The sequence below is a fragment of the Pipistrellus kuhlii genome, unplaced genomic scaffold (assembly GCF_014108245.1).
Source record: "Pipistrellus kuhlii isolate mPipKuh1 unplaced genomic scaffold, mPipKuh1.p scaffold_m20_p_2, whole genome shotgun sequence".
NCBI classification, from domain to species: Eukaryota; Metazoa; Chordata; class Mammalia; order Chiroptera; family Vespertilionidae; genus Pipistrellus; species Pipistrellus kuhlii.
This window is the reverse complement of record NW_023425515.1, coordinates 172519248-172540347: the sequence shown is the minus strand read 5'-3', so window position 1 is coordinate 172540347 and position 21100 is coordinate 172519248. Positions and strand designations below refer to the sequence as shown.

Below are 21100 nucleotides of genomic sequence, written 5' to 3'. Positions count from 1 at the left end.
ATCCCGAGTGATGTTCTTGTCAGGATAAAGGGGAGGGTTGGGGAGAGGGAGGGGGAGGAGGAACAGAAGAGAAGGTCCTTGGGAACCAGGAAGTCAAAGAAGGAAGAGGTGGGGGGCTGGGACTGGCCATGCAATGGCTACACAAGTCACTCAGCATGGAGACAGGACTTCCAGGAGTGAGGGGACATCCAAGAGAGAGGGTTGAGATGAAGGGAAGGGACAAGGTAAGTGGGTGGTGCAGTGGGAGAGGAAATGAGAAGCTTCCACTGGAAGACGCAAGTGGATGAGCCAGAATAGAAGGAGGAGGGGAAGAGGTGAGACCACTGCCCAGGGGATGGGCTGCAGAGGTCTGGAGTGTGCCCCGCGCCCATCGGCACTAGTCCGGCTGGTTCTCCCCGCTTCACTGTCGTTTGATTTTGAGCAGGTTATGAAATCCACCCCCTGGCTTGCTCTGCCTGCTCAGGACACCTGTCTCTGAGTCCTCCTGTGCAGTGGCTCCTGCAAAGTCCTCCCAGGGAGGTGCTCCTCGTTCACCTCTCTCCCCTTTCCTTTCTGCCTCCCTGAGCCCCTACACTCACAGGCAGAACACAGTGCTCTTGGCTCCTGTCCACAGCTGCTTTCCAATAGGTCCAACATATGAACTTGGAGGCTCCATGAGGAAGAAGCTCGCTACTCTGGAGACCCACAGGACAAGGTCCTCTCCCCCTCAGTCATACTCTGTCATGCCCAATGGATGCTCACTGTCCCTCCAGCCTCGGGCAATTCGTTCTGAGATGCGTGGAGATGTGGCTCTCCGGCCAGCCCATTTCTCTCCTCTGCTCCCCCAGCTGCAGCCCTTTGAGTGCAGACTCTCAACCCCACAAGTGTGCTGAGCTCAGCTCCTCCCCTCTCCACCCTACCCCACACGGACCTGCCTGGGGAACATGTGCCATGAGGTTTCTGCTCCAGGCAAAAGGCCTGGAATCTTCTCTGAGCTAGATTCCAGAGCCATCTTCCCCTCCTCCCAGCCCCCTTCCCTGCCCTCTCTCCTGCAAGCCTCTTCTGCTGGGGGCTGGGGGTTTCTGGTTTCTCAGTTCCCCTCCCTGTCCTCCCTCCCACACACAGACACACAACACAATTTATGCTTTTCTTCCCTTTGCCTGTGTTCAAGGGCCTCAGGACCCCTTGGGGCAGCAGCTGGGGGCCTCGGAGCGCCTCAGGAGAATCCTAATCGCACTGGAGCAGCCACAGCTTGATTCCATCCTCAGTGATGCCTTCTGACATTTAATGAGTTAAGGAGCTAAATCCCCTTCATCCCAGAGTGGCTGAGCTAGCTAGCTGCAGTGCTGGCTGCCGCAGGAGCAGCGGGTGGGGGCGGGGCCAGGACTAGACTAGCCATGCCTGCATCTGTATGGCAATGTGCTTGCAAGTGCAAATCCACGTGTGTGCAAATGATGGTGCCTGTGAGCACAGGGTCACAACTCACCGGAGGTCAGTCAGGCTCGGATCACCTACCTCCGCCAAATGGCCAGCACGCTCATCACAGAGCCCAGAACAAGGAGGGCTGAGATGGTCACCACGGTGACAACAACTGCGGGGCTCTGGTCCCTGGTGCTGGAGGCAGCTGGGAGGAAGAGCAGGAGGCTGAGGCAGGCAGAGCACCGGGCTCCTGGGTCAGTGTCCTCGCCCCACAGAAGGGTTTCTGCAGCCCCTTTGACTCCCAGCAGCAGGGGGATCGAGGCAGTCCCGCCAAACACAGCGGCGCCTGCAGCCTCCAGTTCTCCCTGGGCTGGGCACCTCCACAGAAGCCCAGCTCTGAGCGAGGCGCAGGGGTCCGACAGGCAGACCTGGGACCCCCTTTTTGCCTTTCAGATGGGCAATGACAGACTTGAGGTAGCTCTGCAGGGGGAATGGCCTCTTGTCGGAGCTCCCCAACCCCAAACGAGACCATTCACCACCAATAATAATAAAAGTAAACATTTAGTGCCATTCTGGACACTAGGCCATGTGCCTGAACTGAATGATCCTGTCTCATCATCACAACCAGCCAGTATGGTGCTACTGTCTCCATTTTACAGCTGAGGAAATTGACATTGAGACAAGTTGTATAACGTGTTCAAGGTCACAGAGCTAATAAAAAATGAACCTAAGATTTGAACTTGATTTCAAACCTCTGCTTTGAATTATTTCACCAAGGGAGAGGCCTAGAGGAGCTCAGGCTGTCAGCCCTATTCACCCATCCACCCATCCACCCATCCATTCACCCATCCATTCACCCATCCATTCACCCATCCATTCACCCATCCATTCACCCATCCATTCACCCATCCACCCATCCATCCACCCATCCATCCACCCATCCACCCAACAGTACGAGGCTGGTACTGGGGAGGAAGCAATGAATGAGCCAGATTCCCTGCCCGGGAGGGGTGTACAGATCAGCGGGAAAGATAGAAACAAGAATATAACTGTAGAATAAAATAAGAAACAGAGAAAGCTGAGCAGGGCTGAATAGAGGAACAATAATTTCTTCCCAAAGGCTTTGAAGAATGTGGCAAAAGTAATGGGTATCATTCCCAAGATTAGGTTACGGGAGAGAGTGCCTTCTGTCTCGGGTGTTCTCTCGCTCATTCAGTCTCTAAAGGAGAAGCCCATGAGCCAAGGAACTGCATGCCTCCGCCAAAGAGCCAGCAAGAACCCAAGTAGGGCTCTAGTTGGTTTGGCTCAGTGGATAGAGTGTCAGCCTGCGGAACGAAGGGTCACAGGTTCGATTTCAGTCAAAGGCACATGCCTGGCTTGCGGGCTTGGTCCAACCTGCAGGAGGCGGTTAATCAATGATCCAACCTGCAGGAGGCGGCTAATCAATGATCCCTCTCATCATTGATGTTTTTGTCTCTCTCTTCCTCTCCCTTTCTCTCTGAAATAAGTAAATATATATATAAAACCTAAGTAGGGAGACAGAGTCTCCCACAGTTAAGCCTTCAGATGAATCACAACCTCAGAGGACACCTTGACTACATTCTTGTGAGAGATCCTGAGTCATGTGGCACCCAGTTAAGCTGCACCCATACCCTTGACCAACAAAAAAACATGAGATAACAAATTTTTAGCTGCTAAGTTTTGGGGCAATTTGTTTTGCAGCAATGGGACACTGAAGCATGGTCTTTCATCATGAACCTGATCTGGGGTTATATCTCACTGGAAAAAATGCTATGCAGATCGGGAGGCCCAGGCCCCCATAACCAGGGAACTGAGCAGTATCCAAGCTCCAGAGGAATGGAAGTCACCAGCCCCTTCCGCTAACAGTCCCAGCTCCTGCCCATACCACACTCACTCCAGTCAAACCCATGCTCCTTTGTTCGGATGGCTTCATCTATCCAAAATGCCTTTCCTGCCTGTCTCCACACAGTCATGTTCCCCAGCCTCCGAGACATGGCTCTAATCTCCGTTTGCCAGCACCTGGCCAAGGTCTGGCACAGACGGGCATTTGAGCAAGAAGTGCTGTCTCCCTTCCCAGAACTCAACCTCCCTCAACACTTTATCTCCACCTCCCTTTGGGCTCAGAGCTCTGCCTATCTTGGATTAGACTCGTGTAGCAGGTTGGGAAGAATTATTATCTTGACAGCTGGTGCCAGAATGCCTCCTAGGGGGAACTGCCTTTGTCCAGGAAAATACTTTCGTGAGCTGCTGGGGATAGATAGAGGTGAGACCCTGAGGACTGGGTTAGCAGCAAGAGAAACAACAAAAGAGGGAGCGGCCTGCTCTTTATGCTTCCTGAAAGGGAGTTTGGGGGTGCAGGAACGAGGAACCGGGGGAGGCTGGTGAAGGGGGTGGTAGGACAATGCCGTGGAGAAGCGGAGCTGTTTTAGAATCAGCATATCTAATGTTCGGCTTTTGTTTTGTTTTGATGACAGCTCTGTTGAGAATTTATTCACCACTGAGCATGTACAACTCAAGTTTGGTTGTGCTCATTGCTGCGGTGCAACCCCTTTATCGCCCCCACCTTCAGTGAAGTCTGTTTCAATACTTTAAGGCCTAGTGGGGAACGAACATGATATGGGCAAGTTTGGGTCCATATCACGGCAGAGAGAAAGAAGCAGAATGGGAACAAGAAGTTAGCTGTCAGCTCAGCTGGTGTGGCTCAGTAGTTGAGTGTCATGGTTTGATTCCCAGTTAGCGCACATGCCTGGGTTGCCGGCTCAGTCCCCAGTGGGTCAACCCCCAGTGTGGGTTTGCAGGTGGCAGTCAGTTGATCAATGATTCTCTCTCATCATTGATGTTTCTATTTCTCTCCTTTTCCCTTCCTCTCTGAAATCAATAAGAATATATTTTTTTTTTTTTAAAGAAAAGGAAAAGAAAAAGAATTAGTGGCCGAAACCAGTTTGGTTCATTGGATAGAGCGCCAGTCTGCGGACTGAAGGGTCCCAGGTTCGATTCCGGTCAAGGGCATGTACATTGGTTGTGGAGGCGGAGGCAGCTGGCCGATGTTTCTCTCTCATCGATGTTTCTAGCTATCTATCCCTCTCCCTCTCTGTAAAAAATCAATAAAATATATGTAAAAAAAAAAAAAAAAAGAATTAGTGGTCAGAGCAAGAGGTGACCATGAGACTGAAACTCCTCCCAAGGAAATAGCAAGAATCTTGGGGAGGGCACAGGATGTTTCCACAAGACGTGGGATAGGTCCCGTGAGGCAGGGAGTCACCAGCCCAGACCTGGGGTGTTTGTGACCTCCTTCCCGGGAGCTCCTCCAGCACAGGAAGCCGTCTAATTCACATCCTGAAGAGGTATCAGGTGGTTCCCAATGCACTCGTTAACGAGACGGTCATTAAACTGCACCGCAGGCTCTCTTAATTGCACAGATAACCGCCCCCTGCAATTTGTCTCCCTGTCCCATCCCGCCCAGGTCCCCTGGCACAGCTCACTTACCCTCCCCGGGGGTCTGTACTTCAATGCTGGGGTTGAAACTCTGGGTCTCCCAAGAGGGCCCCGGGGAGGCCGCCCGGATCTGAAAGATGTAGCGGGTAGCTGGCTTCAGGTTGGTAACGGTGACCGCAGGCGCCCCTGTCTTCACTGTGGAGTAGGTCTGCTCGTTCTGACCCTGGGGAGAGACCAAGAAGTGAGGCCTAGACCCAGGGCCAGACCCAGGCTCCTGGGAGAATGATGGGGGAGAGGGAGCAGGAGGCAGGAGAGCACCCTTAGGAAGAAGAACCTGACTCCATTTGTGGATTCCACATGTTTCTCCCAAAGTATCCGTGCTTTCCCCACCACAAGCTCCCACCCACACTCGCTGAGGGAACCTTCAGGGAAGGGGCTACATCTTCCTTCGCGGGGGTGACAGGATGACGGGCAGCAGGGCCTGGCAGTCCAGGGGGTGAGCTGGGCCTGCTGCCTCCAAGGAAAGAACAAGAAAATGAGACCTGGCACCTGCCCGGTCCTTGTTGCTCATAAAGCCTTTCTTCCCTTTGTCATCTGGTTTTCACAACTGCCCTGCAAGGCACAGGACAGGAGGTGTCCTCTCCTTGAGATAAGGAAATTGAGCTCAGAGGGTAGTTCTCCACCTTCCTATTCAACATACCACGCCCCCAAAGCACAGCTCCCAACAGACTTCCTATTCAAAACCTATTATGTGATTCAGCAAAGAGGTTCCTCCAGCGACTGAGGAGCCCTGAAGCTCTGACACAGGCAGGGCTGAGGCTGCGAGCAGGCTTCACGGTGATGAAGATATGTGCACCACATGGGAAACAGTTTAACAGCAGATGGTGTGTCAGATTTGAAGACAGTACAGCCATGGGGAAAAGAGATAGTGGGTCGGGAGGTAAGTCCATTTGTCAAATCATGGCGGGACTGCAACCATGGATTGACAACAGACACAAGAGGTAAGCAAAAAATCAGCCAGAGCATCCTATCAGAATCAATAGCTATAGGCGTTTACAATAAGAAGCGCTGTGTATATATAATGTCAGCTCAGGTTTCAATGCCAAATGGATGACAGAGAAGATTCTGGTTTGGCTCTGTCAGAACTGTAGACAAAGGACTATCAATCCATATACAGATCATATCCTGTTGCTGTCCAGGGGCAGTCCCCTCAGCGTGGCATCAATGGAAAATCTCATGTGATCTACTTTATGCTACCCATGCCTTCTTCTCTTATTGGATCATAAAAGTCCCATGAGGCTATTTTAATTTTCTGTATTTTCTAAATCCCTACAGTAAATATATATTTAAAATTAAATGCATTAAAATTTCAGTTGAAATTTTATAAAGCTGGGACAGTAGGATGTCCACACCTAGTGTGTGTGTGTGTGTGTGTGTGTGTGTGTAGGGGGGCTGATGTGCTGACAGCTTTGATTTTGCTTTTCACTGTTGTAGCATGAAGTTCTCCCGTCTGTGGGTACCTCATTAGGAAGAGTGGAAGGAATTCCCTCCTGTCCATCAACCTCCTCTTCCTCTCCCCACCCTTGACCCTCACAAAAGTAAACAGACCTCTGTGTACTGCCATCTTACTAGGGTAATGGCAGGACACTGGCTTCAAGTGGTAACAGCCAAGTTCCACCGGAATGGGTGGGAGGGTGGCTGCCTCACCTCAGGCTGGCACAATGCCTCTAAGGCAGCGGGATCTCAGAGAATGTCCCCCTGGGGCGTGGAGTGGTTGGTAACTAACTGTGATGGTGTTTAGAGCCCAGATGGCTTCGCTCGGAGGGGGTGAAGTTGGGATCTACTTGAGCAAAGCTGCACAGATCAGCAGGGCCACTGTATATTTTTATTATTATCTGTAAATGATGTTACATATCCTTCATGTCAGTACAATTATTACAATTATTATAATAACCCGTCCATTCCCTGTTCCAGAGAGCTGACTGTTAAACCCTTACCAGCACCCCTCGGAGCCCTGGCAGGCCACCTGACCTAGCCCTGTGCTGAGACAATCATGCGTTTTTGTAAAATTTGAAACAATATGATATTTCTGCATTGTTTTTCTAAGGGTTGTAAATTGTAGGTCTACGATTCGATTCGGGTACACAAAACCTGGATCCGCCGGCAGAGAGAGCTCTTTGTCAGCTGTAAACAGGCAAAAGCGGGAAGATGGGGATGAAGGCAGTGAGGAAGGAAGGTCTGAGGGGAAGAGGAAGAGCAGGCGAGTCCACCGTGAGCAGGGGCCAGGAAGAGACTCCGGCGTGGGAGGCCGGCCACTCCGGGGCCAGTGGGTATGTTTAGAAAGAAAGAAAGAAAGAAAGGTTTTGCTGGGAAGAGGAAACGACGGGCCCGGGGGCAGACTGCCACTGGGAACGCAGCGCCAGGTGCCTCGGGGACCCTGACCCACCTTCTCGTAGTAGCGGATCTCGTACTCGGTGCCATTGGCCCCAGCGGCTCCAGCAGGGATGGGCTCCCGCCAGGACAGGGACACGCTCTGGGGCTCCACTCGGTCCCTTCGAATCTCATCCTCCTCCCAGGGCCCTGGAAGAAAGGAATGTGGGTTTTCCGACCCTATCTGACTGCAGGGCGGGGTCAGGGGGCTGGAAGGGTCGGCCGGAGAGGACTGGGGGCGGGGCTGGGGAAGGCTGAGGGGCGGGGCCTGGTGGCTGTGGGTGGGGCCAATGGGCTTCAGAGGGGCAGAGGCTGAGGGGTAGAGTCTGAAGCCAGAGGCAAGCGAGGCCCCAGTCACTCCACACCCTGCTCTCTACTTCCTTGGCTTCTATGGAGAAAAGTGCCAGGCCTCCTGCTGCTTACACATCCCCTAAACTCCAGCTCCCCTCCTGGTGGGAGGTTCTAGTCCCCCAGGCTCTCCCTAATTTTTCTGTGGTTTAGAGACATCAGGGAGTATAAGAGCCAGGAAGACCAGCTACTTAATCATTCCAATGATCTGGCTAAGAGGTAATATACTCAACACACACAAAATGAAAGGAAACCACTTCACCACAATAAAAACCAACATGAAAAGACCACAGCCGACATATTACTCAACAGTGAAAGGTTGAAAGCCTTCCCTCTAAAGTCAGGAACAAGAAAAGGATGTCCACTCTTGCCACTTTGATTCAACCTAGTATTGGAAATCATGGCCAGGAGAATTAGACAAAAATAAATAAATAAATAAAAGAAATCCAGATTGGAAAGGAAGAAGTAAAATTATTTCTTATATAAAGAAAATCCTAAAAATTTCACACACACACACACACACACACACACACACCTGTTAGAACTAATTAACAAATACAGCAAAGTTGCAGCATACAAAATCAACACACAAAAATCAGTTACATTATACACTAACAGTAGACAGTCTAAAAAATTTAAGGAAATACCTTCATTTGGAATAACATTAAAAAGAATAAAATATTCAAGAATAAACTTAATGTTGATGGACAGAAAAAAAAGAAGAAAAAAAAAGAACAGGTATTAATGCCTAACCCCAGGGTGGGCAAACTGCGGCTCATGAGCCACAACAGGCGGCTCTTTGGCCCCTTGAGTGTGGCTCTTCCACAAAATACCACGGCCTGGGCAAGTCTATTTTGAAGAAGTGGCGTTAGAAGAAGCTTAAGTTTAAAAAATTTAGCTTTCCAAAGAAATTTCAACCGTTGTACTGTTGATATTTGGCTCTGCTGACTAGTGAGTTTGCCGACCACTGGCCTAAACCAAAGCAGAAACCACCAGGTTACTGGGGAAAGGTCATGACTTGACTTCAGTGTGTGAGGCCATGGAGTTTCCAAGAGAAGATGCTGGAAAGGCAGTTGGGTAAGTGGTTCCAGGGCTCACGAAAGATGTCTTTGAGGAAGATGGAAACCCAAGAGCCATCGGAAAGTGATTGAATGAAACTGCCCAGAAAGGGAGTGGGAAAAGCTTTTTGGAAATAAGCCAAAGACAGGACATCTTAGAGGCAGGCAAAGCAGGGAGTGAAGAGGAGGAGCCAGAGAGGTAGGAGGAAAACAAAGAGCCAATGACGACGTCACAGAAGCCCCGGGGGAACATTTAAGAAGCTTCTCTCCTGACCCCTCCAGTCATTAGCTCTGTGTCCACCAGCGCAGAGTGGAAACAGCGATGGCTGTGCAGGCTGGCCGTGAGGATTCTATGAAATGATGATATGAAGAGCCCAAGCACAGTGCCAACACAGTTCGCTAACAAGAGGGACCAGCGGTCAGCAGTGTCACATGCTGAGAAGAGAGGGACAGGGGTAAGATGGTGACCCCAAGTGCCCTTTGGCGTTCACACCGTGTAGGTTCCTAGTGGCTTCAAAGGGTTAAAGGGGAGGCGATGTCAGGTGGTGAGGGCCCAGGAAGTGGAGGCAGGGCATATGTACTCCCTCTTTGAAAAGTGTGTTAGCGTGGCTTCCAGTTTTAAATGGTATCCATCTAGCAGCCCCACCTCCAGTTTTCCTCAAACTTCAGCTGAAGCCCTGGCTGGTTCAGCCCAGTGGTTAGGCATCGGCCAGGGGACCTACAGGGTTGCAGGTTCAACTACCAATCAAGGGCAGCTACCTGGGTTGCAGGTTCAATCCCTGGCCCTGGTGCACATGCCAGAGGCAACCAATTGATGTGTCTCTCTCACCTGGATGTTTCTCCCCCTCCTCCCTCCCTTTCACTCCCTCTTAAAAAAAAAAAAAAAAAAAAAAAAAAAAAAAAAAAAAAAGTCAATGGAAAAATATCCTAGGATGAGGATTTTTTTAAAAAACTTTTCCCCGTTGAAACAGGGATACAGAAGGAGTCAAAAACCCGGAACAGCACCATAAACTACTCTTGACAGCTGATGGCCAGAATGGGGGCAGGACAGGAAGTGGAGTGGCATATTTCTACCTGTGATAAAGCCAGTGGAACTAGATTGAAGAGCAATTGTAGCGAACCCCAGGCTAAGCTGCCCACAGAGTGGCATTGCCTCTCATCCTAAAAATAATCTGAAAGGTCCTGTGTCCTTCCTCACAATGTCTGACCCTGACAGAATAGCAAGGTCTTTGTCAGCTGGACAATGCACAACCATCACTCGGCTGCACGGCTGCTTTCAGGAAAAGCCCTCTTGCTGATCCCAGGGAGTGCCTCTCAGCCTGAACCCGGGTGGAGACAGCAGCTCCCAGGAAAGATGTGGCGAAAAGGGAAGGGGGCGTGAGGAAGTGTCCTGGGAGGTGGCACAGTCCCTTGCAGATACAGAGAAATGGCACAGGTAGAAAGGGGCTAGGAATGTCATTTTTTTAAAAATATATTTTATTGTTTTTTGCCGAGACCGGTTTGGCTCAATGGATAGAGCGTCGGCTTGGGGACTGAAAGGTCCCAGGTTCGATTCCGGTCAAGGGCATGTACCTTGGTTGCGGGCACATCCCCAGTAGGGGGTGTGCAAGAGGCAGCTGGTCGATGACTCTCTCTCTCATCGATGTTTCTAGCTCTCTATCTCTCTCCCTTCCTCTCTGTACAAAATCAATAAAATATATTAAAAAATATATATATATATATATATTTTATTGTTTTTTTACAGAGAGGAAGGGAGAGGGATAGAGAGTTAGAAACATCGATGAGAGAGAATCATCGATCAGCTGCCTCCTGCACACCCCCTACTGGGGATGTGCTTGCAACCAAGGTACGTGCCCTTGACCAGAATCAAATCTGGGACCTTTCAGTCCGCAGGCCGATGCTCTATCCACTGAGCCAAACCAGTCCCGGCAGGAATGTCATTTTTTTTTAAACTACGTTTACTGAGCCGAAACTGGTTTGGCTCAGCGGTAGAGCGTCAGTCTGTGGACTGCAAGGTCCCAGGTTCGATTCCGGTCAAGGGCATGTACGTTGATAGCGGGCACATCCCCGGTGGGGGGTGTGCAAGAGGCATCTGGTCAATGTTTCTCTCTCATCAACGTTTCTGGCTCTCTATCTCTGTAAAAAATCAATAAAATATATTTTTATTAAAAAAATTTTTTAAAAAAATAAACTACGTTTATTGAAAGCATCAGAGGGACAGGATATAGCGGTAAGAGAAGGTTCCATTTCAGCCCCATAGAGATATGTCAGATGAGAGCCTGATAAATCCCGAGAATGGAGCTAAAAGCCGAGCCCAGGCACCTGCTCTCCGGCTGCAGGTGTGTGATGAGATTCATCTGCATCAAGTGGGGCCACGAGTGCAGCCGACGCCGCTGGGAACCTGTTCACCAGCCACATCCCCCTTCCCTGGCGGCTGAGCGCAATTTCTGACTCGGGATGTATTGTCTCCCCCGAGAGGATGCAGGTTAACGCTGATTGTTCTAGCACATCTGTGTGCACTCGTTCCCTGTGCCAATGATTGCTCTAGGGGTGGGCTTCAATCCGGTTCTGGCCAACAAAAGGAGCAATCAGCTAAGAAGAAGAGGGATTCTGGAAAAGGTTTCTTATTCTTAAAAAGATGCCTACAAGAAAGAAGCAGTTCCTCTTCTGCTCTGGATGGTAAGGATGTGATTTCTGGGGCCAACTTGCCACCATGAAGGAGCCAGCCTGTGTGATAAGGATGCCAGAATGGAAAGATGGAAAGAACTAGGTCCTTGAGGACACTGCTGAGCTGCTGGATTACCCAGGCTTTAACTCTCCTCTTTTTAGGTAAACTCAGAAATCATTCTAATCTAATGTCTGATGGACTGAGATTTATTGTGCTTGCAGCTGAAAGTCTCACAATCAAAAGACAATTCACACATCTCGGGGGTTTTTGTTTTTTTTTTAATATCAGCTTTTTCGTTGTTCAAGAACAAGTAACAGCCGAAACCAGTTTGGCTCAGTGGATAGAGTGTCAGCCTGCAGTCTGAAAGGTCCCAGGTTCGATTCCGGTTAGGGGCATGTACCTTGGTTGCGGGCACGTCCCCAGTAGGGGATGTGCAAGAGGCAGCTGATCGGTGATTCTCTCTCATCGATGTTTCTAACTCTCTCTCCCTCTCTCTTCTTCTCTGTAAAAAATCAATAAAATATATTTTAAAAGAAGAAGAAGAAGAACAACAACAACAACAACAACAAATTGGGCTCTGGCTAGTGTGGCTCAGCTGGTTGGAGCATCATCCCATATACCAAAAGGTTATAGGTTTGATCCCCTGGACAGGCACATACAGAAGGCAGCAAATCAATGTTCGCTCTCTAAAAAAAAAACAAAACAAAACAAAAAAAAAACCACCACAAAACACACACACACACACACACACACACAAATTTGTAGTAACAAAATAGTCATGGGGATGTAAAGTACAGCATAGGGGATATAGTCAATACTATTGTAATAACTATGTCTCGTGCCAGGTACGTACTTTAAAGATTGAGAATGTCATCAAACTTCCCCCCACCCCCCAAAAAAAGGTGCATGTCTCAGAGAATTACCCATGCCTTCAAAGAATGTATAACTCTGCTATTTAAATTGTCCCAGAGGAGGAGAAAAAGAAGAGTTTCTTGATGCCTTTCCCAAAGCCAGAATCACCATAATGCCAAAATGTAGCAAATAATGCAATAAAACACACTACACAATTCTCTCTTATAAATGTAGATGGAGAAAAATATTAACTTCAAGCAAATTAATTCAGCAAAATATTAAAAGAATAATGCACTCATATCCAGCAGGGTATCCAGAACAGGGTGGCTGGCTGGACCCCACCGGTGCACAAATTCGTGCACTGAGCCTCTAGTCATCTAAGAATGCAAAGAGAGTTCACATAGAGAAATTCATTAATAGAATTCACCTACCAATAGGTCAAAAGAGAAGAGAACACATGGTCATCTTGAAAGATGCTTAAGAGGCATTTTATAAAATTAGCATCCATTCCTTATTTTTACAGAAAGTTCACTAAAAAATGGAAGCATTATGTTATATAGCCAAGGGGCTTTGGTGGTAGACAGACCTGGATTCAAAGACTGGTGTCTACTTACCAGCTGATTGACTTTGGACAACTTAATTCGATTCTCAGACCTCAGTTTCATCATCTAAAAGATGATTATCATTCCATTTAAATGAATTAATGTAGAAAATCACATTGCACAATGCCAAACATAAAGCAGCATTCAATCAGTAGAAGTTTTGTATTTTTGTTAATTAATAAAAATAAAGAGTATTTCCTGGATATAAAGAATATTTCCTTAACATAATTTCTAAATCCATCACTATAAAACAAACAAACAAACCAGGATTGTTAATATGAAATATCAGATAAAAGTTTATATTACATATAGTATTATACATAAAGGATTTTCTAGTATAATAGATAGTTCTATATATGGGTATTAAGGTAACGACAGGAAAAAAAAAAAAAGGCAGAAAAAAATGTGGAAGGATATATTCCAAGATATTACTAGTTGCTTATCTCTGGATAATAGAATTATGGGTGCTTTTTCCGTACTAAAATTTTAAAAATGTAAATGCAATAGCAAATATTAAATCACACAGAGATAGTAAGAAACCAGAACTGTTGCTCCAGAAAACCAGACAAAAGGCAAAGGAAATGGACTAAGAGCTAAAAAAAGATAAAGGGAGTGACAAGATTTGAAGATCAGAAAATGAATGTACAACCCAAGGCTTAGAGAGATTCTTAAGAGAGATACTGAGTTACCAGAAGTCCCAGTGAGAGCAGTAACTGGAAATGTTTTTTCCAGGAATAAAAAAAGATGTACAAATCAAAAGTTTTACTGTGTTCCAGCCAAACTCAATGAAAATAGAGTGCTACTGATTAAATTTTACTTTCATCAGTAGGTTAAAGAATTATACACATGGGCATGCATACAGCTGCATGTGCTCGCACAAGCCTCTGTGTGTGTGTGTGTGTGTGTGTGTGTGTGTGTGTGTGTGGTCACATGCTTCTACACTGTTTTCTGATGCTTATCAGTGATTTCCAAGTGTTTTCAAACACAGTTTCCTTCCATTTAGAAGTGAATTCCAAGTGGTTTCAAACACAAAGGAATGAAAATTCCTGGCTCAGACTTTCTGCAATACAACTATCAGAAGACAGGAAAGTTGAGTCACAAACCAATCATATCTTCTCAGATAATGGAAAGGCAGAAATTATACCACTCACTTGTCCTTCCTAAAAATTTATATTTATGGATTTCAGAGAGGAAGGGAGAGGGAGAACGTGATAGAAACATCAATGATGAGCCGGGACCGGTTTGGCTCAATGGATAGAGCGTCGGCTTGGGGACTGAAAGGTCCCGGGTTCGATTCCGGTCAAGGGCATGTACCTTGGTTGCGGGCATATCCCCAGTGGGGGGTGTGCAAGAGGCAGCTGATCGATGACTCTCTCTCATCGATGTTTCTGACTCTCTATCTCTCTCCCTTCCTCTCTGTACAAAAATCAATAAAATATATTAGAAAAAAAGAAGAAAAAAAAAAGAAACATCAACGATGAGAGAGAATCATTGACCGGCTGCCTCCTGCACGCCCCCTACTGGGCTCCACGTGCCCTGACCCCAACTATATCTCTTGGTTCATAGGTGGATGCTCAACCACTAAACCTCACCCGGCTGGGCCACTTATCCTTCTTGCAAAAGGTGATCCCCAGCTGAATGAGAGACAAATCAAAATTTCAAGAACGAAGAAGCTGTAGTATGAAAGGGTTCTCGGTCTTCATTTCCTCATCGCAGTTCCATCGCCCCTACAGCCTGACCGTAGAGCTTCCTAGCTCTTCTCCAGGACCAGGAAAGAGGTGACCAAGGCAACAAAATTCCTGCCAAGACTGAGGGATGGAAGGTATGATTCCTCTAAGACCGAAGAGGGAGTGTGATTTTGCTTCCTACTGACTTTTCCAAAAGGGAAGACAAGCGATGGAGGGACTTTCCACCTCTCTTTCCCTGGGAAAGCAGAGGCAAGGCAACTCCCAGCAAAGACTTTCTGCGCAGCCAGGAGCGCCCACCGGCTCCCATGGACTCTCAGTCACCTGCCCCCTCACCCCTCCGCCCGGCCTTCGGGAAGGGGCTGGCCTGGGCGGGGATCACCGCGGCCGGGGATTTGGGGGCTCCCTTCTCCTGCTGGAGACGCTGGGCGCCTGTCTGACTGAGGTTTCTCTGAGCGGCTGCGGGGTGTGGGGTGACCCCGGGGGGCGGGAAGGCGGCCTGGGGAGGGCGCGGGGGCGGAGGCAGGAGCGCACGGGGGCGCGGGGAGGCCGGCGCGCGGGGTGGCTTACCGCCGGGCCCGGTGGAGACGGTGACCTGCGCGTAGGTGGCTCCCGCGGCGGCCGCGGGGCCGGACACGCCGTTGAGCGCCGCCACGCGCACGGTGTAGCGCGCGCCGGGCCGCAGGTGCAGCAGCGTGGCGGCGCGCTCGCGGAGGCCGGCCCGGCGCGGCACGAAGGCCACGCGCGGCCCGCACGGCTCGCAGGCGCCCGGGTCCCCGCGGCCGCAGCGCAGGCACAGCAGCGAGTACGTGACGTCCGAGCGGCCGCCCGAGTCGGCCGGCGGCAGCCAGCGCAGCCTCAGCGCCAGCGGCGAGCGGCTCAGGCTGTACTGCAGGTCCCGCGGCGCCGACGGCGGCCCTGGCGGACAGGGCGGTCAGCGCAGGGCGGGGGGCGGGCGGGCGGCGCGGGGCGGGGCAGGGAGGGCGCGTGGGTCCAGCGAGGGGGCGGGGCGCGTGGGGCCCAGGGAGGGGGCGGGGCGCGTGGGGCCCAGGGAGGGGGCGGGGCGCGTGGGGCCCAGGGAGGGGGCGGGACGGGGCGCGTGGGGCCCGGGGAAGGAAAGGGGCGCGTGGGTCCAGCGAGGGGTTCCAACGAGGGGGTAGGATGAGACAGTGGGCGAGGTCGGGTGTGGGTGGGGGAACGGAGGTAAGTGAGGGGACGAGGATGGGGGGTCGGGGGTCTAGGACAAAGTGAGCCGCCTCCTGGCTGGAGAGGGGGGCTGAGGTGAGGTGGGGACGGATGGGAGCGGTTCACTCCGATCTCTGCCTAGAAGTCCACCTGGATCATCCCTCTGTCGGCATGCTCCCCGTTTTTCTGGTTTTTCCAACCCAAAGCCCGGGCCCCCATTCCCATCCAGGCTCCCTTCCCTCCCGCGACCCTTCTAGCTGGCCTTTCCCCTCCCCAGTGCGGAGCCCCAGTCCCCCCTCACCAACACTTGGACCCGACTTCACAGACGCCCCCCACCCTCCGTGGGCAATGTGTCCGGAGGGGGACTCACGGGTGCAGGAGGCCCAGGGCGGGTCGGTGGGCGAGCGCGCGTAGCTGTCCTGGCACACGCAGACCGTGGAGGCCGTCTCCAGGGCCCGGCTGTGCTCTGGGCATGGGGAGCACAGGGGCCGCCGAGGGGATATCTTGTAAAACCCTGGGGGACAGGCTGCAAGCAGGAGCCACGTGAGAAGGACGGGGAAGGGGGTCCTCCGCAGCATCCTCCTCCCCCGCTTTCCTGCCTGCCCTCATTGGGGGGGCTGATCTCCTCTGCCTGTGGTGGGGGAGGTGGGAGAAAGGGCCTCAGCTACTCCAGCACTGCCCTGTGGCATGGTAGCTCCTGACTGAGCAACCCCGTACTCCCTAACCATAGAGCTTAACCGTGCTAGCACACTGTTCAACTGTTAATAACCCTTTTAATCCTCACACCAATCTGTGAATATGTGCTGGTTCCCCATTTTAAGAATGAGGACACGAAGGCTCAGAGAGGTTAGGTAACTTGCCCACGGTCCCACAGCTGGTAAATGGTGGGATTCCAACCAGGGTCCCGGTGCCCATTGGAAGAAAAGGAGGCAAGCGTTCCAGTCTTGATGTGAGGACAGAAGAGAAGCACTTCCACGGTCACCAAGGAACAGACACCCACACACTCCCAGCCACAGAGACCAACACTCTGGCGCGCGCGCACACACACACACACACACACACACACACACACACTGTCAAAGCTCGTCCTCCCACCGCTATTCGGGGCTAAGCGTCATAAATCCTCAATTCACACACCCGTTCCAGCCAGCTGGAGGGCAGGGGATTGGAAAGAGAAGATGGACAGTGCCACTACCTCTAGTCTTGGCATCGTCTCAGTGACTTTGCTTCTCTCACCTCACCCAGAACACAGGTTGTTAAGAGCACACAGGCTTTTAAAACGGAACAACCTGGATCTGCAGCCACTTGTTTGCTGTGTGGTCTTGGGCAACCCAGTTGACCTCTCTGAGCCTTGTTGTGGAATACCTCCACAAGGTTTTTGGAGGATTCGCAGAAATAAAGCATGTAAACTGCTCAGCCAAGTAGAGACAACATTTACACAATAATGGTAGTAATTACTGTCCTCCCCGTCACCAGCCTGAAATGGAAACTGCTACACACCCACTCTAAGAAATGTGTCCCCAGCTGGGCCAGGGAAGGAGGCGGCGGCTCCATGCCCCTCCTCTCAGGGCCTGGCTGGTTCTCCCGTGCTCCTTAGCTCCAGCACGGTTTCCCTGACCCTCCCCTGAAACTGGTTATGGAAGGCTGGCTGCTCCCAGCACCAGGAGGACAGAGTATAAAGGGAGGGATGAAGACTGGCCCTTGGGAAGGACATCCTGCTTGGGAGAAGAGGGGCAGAGCTGAGTGTTTCCATCATCTGGAAGGCTTAGGCTTGGGAGGGTCCATCTTGCCTAGAATGCTGGGCAACCCAGTAGCCCAGGAGCCTTTGGGCCTCTCTGCCTCAGAGCAAAACATGGAACCCGCTAACTTTGTGGGCTGTAGTGTAGGGAGCAGCAGTGACCGCAGCTGGGACTCACAAGTCCTGGGCTCCCAGTGTCAGCGCTGCCACTTCCTTTGCCTCCCTGGTCTCAGGAAGCCCTCAATCAAATGACAGTCACAACCATGGCCGGCTCACCTCTGTTGTAAAGTGAGAGAGGCCTCGCAGCTGTCAGAAGAGAAGGCTAGGAGCTGCCTTGCTCTGTGTGCATGGGAGCATCTGAGTCTCAGAGATGGGTGGCCCCGTCAGGGACAGCATTGGTGATCTCTGCTTTGAGAGGCTTTGTTGAGAAGAGGTTTGTGTTGAGGGGCAGACTCAAGAAGGGACTCCTGCCTGCTAGTCCCTCCCTCTCTTCCTCAAGGTCACAGTCGGAATTTCAGAGGGCATCTAGCTCAGCTGGCCCAGCCCTCCAGCAGCTCTCCTAGCAGTAGCTGTAGCCTTTGCTCCTATACTTGGTAATGGGGAGCCCACCCTGCTCTGAGGCTGCAAGCAACACTGGCAGTTAGAAAGCACTGCCTCATATCGAGCCCCAGGCAGCTCCCTGTCTGAGGTCCCCGTGTGCCACCACATCACAGGCTCTCAGTGTGCCCTGTGGAGCCTGGAGGGGCATCTGCTCCAAGGGTTTTTCTGCTCCAAGGGAGCTCTACCAAGATTTGGAAACACAGGTTAGACACCCTGATTTCCTCCCCACGTCTTTCAGCAGTTTCCCAGTGGCTGGGAAAGGGGAAGCAAGAGTCAAGATCACTAAAGAGAGAAACAAAGACACGTGGGAGGCCTTCCTTCTAAATACAATTCTGACCATTTCCCTTCCCCTCCAACAGCTCCGCACGGCCATCACACCACCCATGCCACTCTTCCCTCACAGGCCGGGGTCTTGTCCTACAATGTCTTACACCCTTTCTCTCCTGGCCAACTCCCATGCTTCTCCAATCCCCAGTTTAAATAATATCTCCCTGTGACGCTTTCCTTGTCACCCTCCCCAGATCCCTGCTCCCCAAGCAGAGCTGATGCCATGACAAGTGATCTTTGGTCTCGGCCTAAGGAGAGGGAGTCAGCACAGCTCCAGGGTGGGGTGGGGTTTCTGAGTGTGTTGGGTGTACGTGTGTGATCTAAACCTCCCCCTCCGGCCCCGATCCATTCACTCAATTTTTTTTAAGCACCTACTATAAGCAGGCGCTCTTCTAGGCTCTGGAGACTCAACAGGGAAACCAGGATGCTACTGTCCACTGGCACAGAGGCCCTCCTCCCACCTTATAGGAAGAAGAGAGGCCATCAGTTGGTAATTCCCTCAGTATCTGGCCATCAAATCCACCTCTGTACTCACCTCTCCTTCCTTCCTTCCTTCCAAGCCTTGTGGATCCTTCCCTCTGGATCCCACCCCTTCATCTCCTCCCAGACTTATCCCATCAGTTACCTAACCTCCGAACTCTTACACTCGCCTTTTCTACTGGCTCTTCCCAGTGGCAGAACACAGGGGCAGAGAAAAGAAGAAAAAAAAATCGATCCATTTAGAGTACAGACAGTAAGGCCCTGCCTATAGAGTGTTTAAAAACAATAAAACTAACTGAAACGTGGTCTGCTTTTATTAGCAACACGTGTCAGCTATTCTAACCTACAGCAGTAATAAAATATTGCCCCTGCCCCCAAGGATGCCAAGGAAAGCTTCACAGGGAGGTGTTATTTTAAACTGAGGTTTGGAGAAGCATGGGAGTTTGCAAGGAGAGAAAGGGTGTAAGACTTTACAGGACAAGACCCAGAGACCCCTCCTACCACCCCCTCCTGGGTACCCACTGGTTCCTTCCTTTATCAAATAATCAAAGCTCTCCTCTACAGCAAAAATCCACTCCCACCCCACACAGTATCCCCAAGATACCACGCCCTGTCCTCCCCTTTCCAGCCCAGCCTTCTGGGAAGTTGTTTATATTCCGACTCTGGTTTCTGTGCTCCCTTCAATCTCCTGCCGCTGGTCGCCCTCTCCATCACTCAGCTGAGACTGCTGTCACCGAGCAGACATGGTCCCGTCCTCACCTTCCCTGACTGCTCCCCGCACTGTAGGCCATTCCCTCCCAGACACCTCCATCTCCCTTGGCTGCCATGAATTCACACTCTCCAACCTCTGATCACCGCCTTCCTTGTGGGTTCCATTTCTTACACTTCCTCTTCAATATGGCTGTTCCATGAGACTTTATCATTGGCCTTTTGCTTCTTACCCCATACATTCTCCTTGATCTGTCCCAATCACACCCACACATTCAAGTAGCATCTACCTCCCTGTTGCTGAGCTCCACACCCACTTTCTAGCTACCCCTACTTGAATGCACCATGGACACCATGAATTCAACATGCCCACCAGTGTCCTGTGTTCTCTACCCCAGTGACTGACCCTCTGCCCATTCATTTCTCCAGAAGCATCGGAGTCAAAGATGTATCACATGGCCACCAAGCATTGTGGATGCTGTTTCATTGTCACAGCCGTCCTCGTCTCTCAATGATCTCTGCTACTGCCTTAGTTCAGACCTCGTGCTCCTCCTGGACTGTTGTATCCTTTTCCTTCCTCCTCTTCTGGCCTCCAATTCTTCCTTCTCTAATTCTTTCTTTTTAATTGCCACATGAGTGGTCTTTTGAAAATAGGAATCTGTTCATGTTAGATTCCTTCTTCAAATGTCCCCCGATGGTCTAAAGTAGGGGTGTCGAACTCAATCAGAGAAGGGGCCAAAATCTAAAATCCAGCCTAAATCGCGGGCCGAATGGTTTACTGAACAGTCATAAACTGTCATTGTGATGGAAACGCAGCACAGTGCAGTGATGACAGCGCGGTGCGGACCACATTGCAAGGCCTGGTGGGACGGATTTGGCCCGCGGGCCTTGTGTTTGACACGTGGTTTAAAGTATAAAGTCCTTATCCCAGGGTTCAAGACCCTTCATGATTTGCCCTTACCCCCTCCCCAGCTTCATCACCCCTCCCATCCCTAGATGCCCTTTGTTCCAGCCATGCTGACTTTTGCCTAGCCCCAACCGTGCTGCCTTCTCTCCTGCCTCCATGCTTCTGCACTCAATCTCTTAGCTCAGAATGCTCTTGGTTGCCTCTGACTGGCATATTGTCAGTGACAGGTAGCCCATTCCCTGTAATGTAACTAATGCCACTATCCCACAGCTACCTGCATGAATTCCTCCTTATGCATAGGGAGGCACCATGGTGTCAAAGAAACAGCTTGAGAGTTGGGCAAATCTGGATTCAAATCCTGGTTCCCCATTTCCTAACTTAAACGTGTTAGCCTCTCTGAGCCTCTGTTTCCCCATTTGCAAAGCAGAGATAACGATGACTAACTTTATTGCAACGAGGAAATGGGAAGGCCTTGCAATGCATTTATCGTAGCGTCTGAAATATAGGCCCCTAATGTCCCTTTTTTGGGGAAGTCAAATTCACCTCCTAGAAACATCCCTCCTTGGTCCTAGCTGGACCCATTGGAAGCTCCACGAACGCTCAGGACTTCCGGGCTCCCCAGCCCACAGCTTCTCCACCCACCACCTCCTGCTTCTTT

The 21100-nt window shown here is 50.7% G+C and overlaps 1 protein-coding gene across 1 annotated transcript in view; it reads right to left on the bottom strand.

Moving 5' to 3' along the window:
* Nucleotides 1–21100, bottom strand: part of EPHA10 (EPH receptor A10) — a 34923-nt gene that overhangs the window by 9724 nt on the left and 4099 nt on the right. The window contains exons 4-8 of the mRNA XM_036445395.2: nt 16053–16208; nt 15068–15415; nt 7301–7434; nt 4906–5077; nt 1495–1603 (exon numbers count right to left, since the gene is read on the bottom strand). Of these exons, the coding sequence (XP_036301288.1) occupies nt 1495–1603; nt 4906–5077; nt 7301–7434; nt 15068–15415; nt 16053–16208 (919 nt within the window). The remainder of the gene's footprint in view (nt 1–1494; nt 1604–4905; nt 5078–7300; nt 7435–15067; nt 15416–16052; nt 16209–21100) is intronic.